The 4,903-nt window shown below is 35.7% G+C and overlaps 2 protein-coding genes across 8 annotated transcripts in view; one reads left to right on the forward strand and one right to left on the reverse strand.

Annotated features, from left to right (window-relative positions):
- Positions 1-4,903, reverse strand: part of IQCK (IQ motif containing K) — a 183,673-nt gene that overhangs the window by 127,867 nt on the left and 50,903 nt on the right. For 4 of the 5 annotated variants that reach the window (XR_004754539.1, XR_004754541.1, XR_004754540.1 and 1 more), the window contains exon 8: positions 2,380-2,545. Coding sequence is in view for 1 of the 5 variants with exons in the window: in XM_035339203.1 (XP_035195094.1) it covers positions 2,520-2,545 (26 nt within the window). In the remaining 4 variants the exon portion in view is untranslated. Of the gene's footprint in view, positions 1-1,705; positions 2,546-4,903 lie in introns of those variants that run through there. The other variant, XM_035339203.1, reaches the window with a different exon arrangement.
- The window catches only part of GPRC5B (G protein-coupled receptor class C group 5 member B), a 16,527-nt gene that overhangs the window by 5,637 nt on the left and 5,987 nt on the right, over positions 1-4,903 (forward strand). For 2 of the 3 annotated variants that reach the window (XM_035339189.1, XM_035339191.1), the window contains exon 2: positions 438-1,451. In XM_035339189.1, the coding sequence (XP_035195080.1) occupies positions 446-1,451 (1,006 nt within the window). In that variant the 5' untranslated portion in view covers positions 438-445. The remainder of the gene's footprint in view (positions 1-437; positions 1,452-4,903) is intronic. The other variant, XM_035339190.1, reaches the window with a different exon arrangement.

Here is a 4,903-nt window from a genome sequence, read left to right on the forward strand (position 1 = left end):
AACTCTTATCATTATTCCAGTAAAGGAGCAAGCCTCTGAAATTAGTCTAATTCTGATACAACTGACACCTGTATCAGGTCCAGTGCAATTCACACATTCTTTAAGCCAAATCAACAATAAAACACTGCAGATAATGTATGATTTCACAACATGATAAATTGTTTCTTATGGTTGTATTTTAGGATATTTGTAGGGGTGGTGATGGGAAACGTTTTCAATCTATCAAAATGCAGAAACAAATCTGTTTGCACTCAGCGTACAAGGCAAAAGTAACCTTCTGGGAGGGCAGCACGAGGTGGATGTGGGTAGGCTAATTCAGCTGAAAATCCAGTGCAAAAAAAGTGAATGTGAGCTATTGTAACAGGCTGTACTTCCAATTGCCATGAAATCCTCCAAAGTGACCTGTAGCTAAACAAATAAATGTTTTATTGTCTCAGACAGAAAAATGAAAACCTACCCAGCCATTGGTTTCTTCCTCCTCTTCGTGATCAGCTATGGCTCTTCTGAAAACTCGAGCACACCGAGAGGGTGCGGACTGGATCTCCTCCCGCAGTATGTGTACCTGTGCGACCTGGATGCCATTTGGGGAATAGTTGTGGAGGCAGTTGCGGGAGCAGGTGTGCTGACAACGTTACTGCTGATGCTGATTTTGCTGGTGAGGCTGCCCTTCATCAAGGAGAAAGAGAAGAAGAGCCCCCTGGGAATGCACTTCCTCTTTCTTTTTGGGACTCTCGGACTGTTTGGGCTGACATTTGCTTTCATCATCCAAGAAGATGAAATGGTGTGCTCTACCCGAAGATTTCTATGGGGAGTTATCTTTGCTTTGTGCTTCTCGTGCTTGCTAGCTCAAGCCTGGAGACTTCGTAGACTAGTTCGACATGGGAAAAGTCCATCTGGCTGGCATCTAGCTGGTGTGGCAATCTGCCTGATGCTCGTTCAGGTCATTATTGCAACCGAGTGGTTAATACTAACAGTTGTCAGAGATAACAAGTTGGCCTGCAGCTACGAACCGATGGATTTCGCTATGGCTTTGATTTATGTTATGTTCCTGATGGTATTTACCATGGGGTTTTCTCTTTTCACTCTCTGTGGAAAGTTTAAGAAATGGAAGAAAAATGGAGTATGTCTCATTATAACACTTTTTTTTTCCATTCTGATTTGGGTAGCCTGGATGACTATGTACCTCTTTGGTAATGCTGAACTAAAGAGAAGAGACAAATGGAGTGATCCCACTCTTGCTATTGCACTGGTGTCCAGTGGTTGGGTGTTTGTTATTTTTCATGCTATCCCTGAGGTCCACTGTACCATCCTTCCATCACAGCAGGAAAACACTCCCAATTATTTTGATACTTCACAGCCAAGGATGCGTGAAACTGCTTTTGAGGAAGATATACAGCTTCCTCGGAGCTACATGGAAAATAAAGCCTTTTCAATGGATGAACATAATGCAGGTAAGAATTTACTATTTTTCTGTAGTTGCAAAGAAAATCATCTGTATGAGATGTTTTTCAGGTATTCAGAACAAGGCTCATTACATATTCTTTTTTTACATTGCTTATGGCTCACTTTTAAATTTTTTTCTTAAGAAATCAGTTATGAAAATAGTAGAGGAAAAACATGGAAAAACAATACAGAAAATGTGTTTGGTTAGAATGACTACTGTTTTTTTTCATTGAAAAAATGAACAACACCAGAAGCAGAAGGAAAACACTGGAAATATAACTTCTATTTTCAAATAACGTAAATAACATTTTTGTCATTACTAATAACATTTTATATGAAGTATTTTTTAAAAACCCAAGAAAAAATTAAGAAAGTTCTCCATGTTACAAAGTGTTTGGTCTCTTCAGCAACAAAATAATTATTACTAATCATACTACCATTAGCATAGTAATCATGCTATCAGTAATAGCGTAGGACTTTGCTATTTTGTGACACTGGAGGAAAAAAAATGCAAGGTGGCATACAGGCAAGTTCAAAGACAGTTTTTGTCCTGAAGACTTTAACATGTGAAGAGACAGGTTTCAAGGTAATGGTTGCTTTCCTTCTCATAGCTGTTTGGCGACACCGAACAATGTGTGATGACACATAATGAAAATTTGCAATGAAAATGTTTGAGTGATTACCAAAAGAGCCAGAGCCAAACTGTTTAAGAGATCCAAACCATTCCTGAAAATTTAACACACATCAGAAAATATACAGGGATGCTTATGTGACCAGTGAAGTGACTAGCCTGATGGGGTTGTGCAGGGTAGGTTGTGTTCTGCTGAGCTCCTGCAATTGGACAAAGGATTTTGGTACTACACAAACTGCTTTTTATTCACTGTAATTGAGACGAGAACTTTGGCATCCCAGCCAATGGCTATCCAGGCACTTTACCTTTGTTTTCATCTTTATCTATCGTTGTTTTCCTCTGGTTTTGATGTTTCCTCTGGATGTAGACCAGACGTGTAGGAAAAGAGAGCTCTTGTTTGTGACAGTGTCGGGTCATTTTCCCTCCAAGTGCTTAAGCAGGAACTTTAAAGGTCTCCTCCTTGTAAGGAAGCTTTGAACAGAAAGGAATTAAGATCCTGTGAGTATGTAACACAGGTAGTGATAAAACAAACAAAAATCACGTGGATGAAAGAATGCTTATTTATTACTAATATTCCAAAGAAGCAGAGGCATCTTCACCATAGACTGTAAATGCACTCATCTTTTTTTTTTTTTTTCCTGCCCTCCAACCCCCATTAAATTAATTTCATAGTAAGGTAACTCCACTGCAGTGACTTCAGTGGAGTTATTTCTGACTAAGGCAGATATAAGAAGAAAATTGCATCTTTCAGCCTGTATTATTCTCATTCATGCATACATTAAAAAACAAACAAACAAAAAACACAGAAGCTCCTTTTTTATCTAGTCATTCAGTGATCGTTTTTTAGTGAAATGGATTAATGTATGATAGTTATAAAATAATTATAGTATCTGAGTGTAATTTATGATGTTATGTTTTAATCTATCTGAATACAAAATAGATTTCCTTATCTGATACTCTTATTAATATTTATCATAATAAATGCATGTCATTCCTATTCCCATAGTATGTGGTAGAAGACTATGTTTTTAATAAATCAAAACAGATTCATTATTCCTTTGTAGTTGTTCTCTAACTCACATACAGAATTACAACGACAGAGTTTGGAGACAAAACCTAGTAGGTAGAGAGTAAAAGTAAATACAAGTAAAAATATTCAAGTCACATATTATGGCTGCGAGTGTTAATTTAAGTCATATCACTGCACTGATGGCTGTCAGTGGCTAAGCACCCAGAATCCATTAGCAATTGGCTCTTTGCAGGTATACAGAGAATAATCTTTTCTGCTATTCATTTAATTAACCTCAATTCAAGAATTTGTCTTTAAAAGTTCAGGAATTAGAGGAGGGATGCTTTCTTCAATAATAATAATGATGTTTAAGAATAACGATATGTAAATTTTGGAAGACGTGATTTATGGTAGGACTTGGTGATCCTGAAGCTCTTTTCCAACCTAGGTGATTCTGTGATTCTCTGATTAGAAAACACCTCTTGGTTCCCTGACTGTAAAATTTGTTTAAATAAGTGATTAGCTTTAAATGGAAAACATTTGGTCAAATGTATTTTCCGTTAATTCACTCTGTATAAAGCAATTTTGCTTTCCTTTTTTTTTTAAGACTTTAATAAGCATTCTAAAAATCTGAATAACCTTTAAACTATAGGTTCAAATAAGCATATGGTCTCAGTTTTTCCTTTTTCTCATCAAAACATGGCTCCAAGTTATACATACCAACAAGAGGTGTTCTATTCCAGGAATACCATTTAGTATTAATAAAGCAAAACAGTTTTAAATTCAGTTATTTAAACAACATACTAATTTGGGATTATAATATTCATGTGATAGATATGTTAAAATATCTACTTAGAAGAATTATTTTCATTCCTGTGTCTTCTAAAATTATTAGTAAAGTATTTAGAATCCCTGGAAAAGGGCAACTTAAGTGAATTCTCAGTGCTCTCTTGAAGTGCAATGCTTAGTAACAGGGCAACTTCTGCAAGGCAAATAGGATTTGTCTTATACATGAAAAACCTGGATAAGAAATGTGGAGTGCTACAACAGTTGAGAAACCCAAGCCCAATAACCTCTGCTATTCACTGAATTCCATTTAATAACCTTTAGTACTAAAAATCATTCTCTGAGCCAGTGCCTAAAAACAAAGCTAACTAAATTTAAAATGTGTGTTAAAAGGAGACTATGACATGACATTTACTCAAACCTTCTTGGCAACTTTCTCTGATTCTCATGTTGGAAATATTTTAGACTAATGGCAGTAATAAGGAAGGAAAACTCCACAATCTGAAATTGAATTTACTGTCTTTTAAAAAATAGTTTTAAAATGACCATGTAAATTATATACTAAAATGTGTAAATATTTTAATGGTAGTATGCATTATAGAGAGATCTTTCTTCTTTGTGCGTACTATCAAATATCAGAGCAATCAGTTGTCTAACACGCAATAAGAAGCATAAATATAAATTAGGAATAATACTGACCCTGAGGTAGTTAAACATAAAATAAAAGATACATAATTCTAGTGTAGAGGGTTTCATCTTTTGTCCTCCTGGTATTCTGAAAAATGTATCTACATAGTGTGTGTGTGTGTGTGTGTGTGTGTATATAATCTTAAATATGGAGCAGTTAAGGTTCCGTATATAATTAAAGAAAACAGCTGAGCATTTGCAGAGCTGAATTTCTAAATATCTGTGCTAAATGAATACTATTCTTCATTTCTGTGCAAAACTCCAAAAGAGAAGAGCAGCAGTGGATGGAGGAATGTGTATGGCTGTAGGATCCATTTAAATCTTGTTGCACACAGTGCAATGATATT

The sequence above is a fragment of the Oxyura jamaicensis genome, chromosome 14 (genome assembly GCF_011077185.1).
Source record: "Oxyura jamaicensis isolate SHBP4307 breed ruddy duck chromosome 14, BPBGC_Ojam_1.0, whole genome shotgun sequence".
NCBI lineage: Eukaryota > Metazoa > Chordata > Aves > Anseriformes > Anatidae > Oxyura > Oxyura jamaicensis.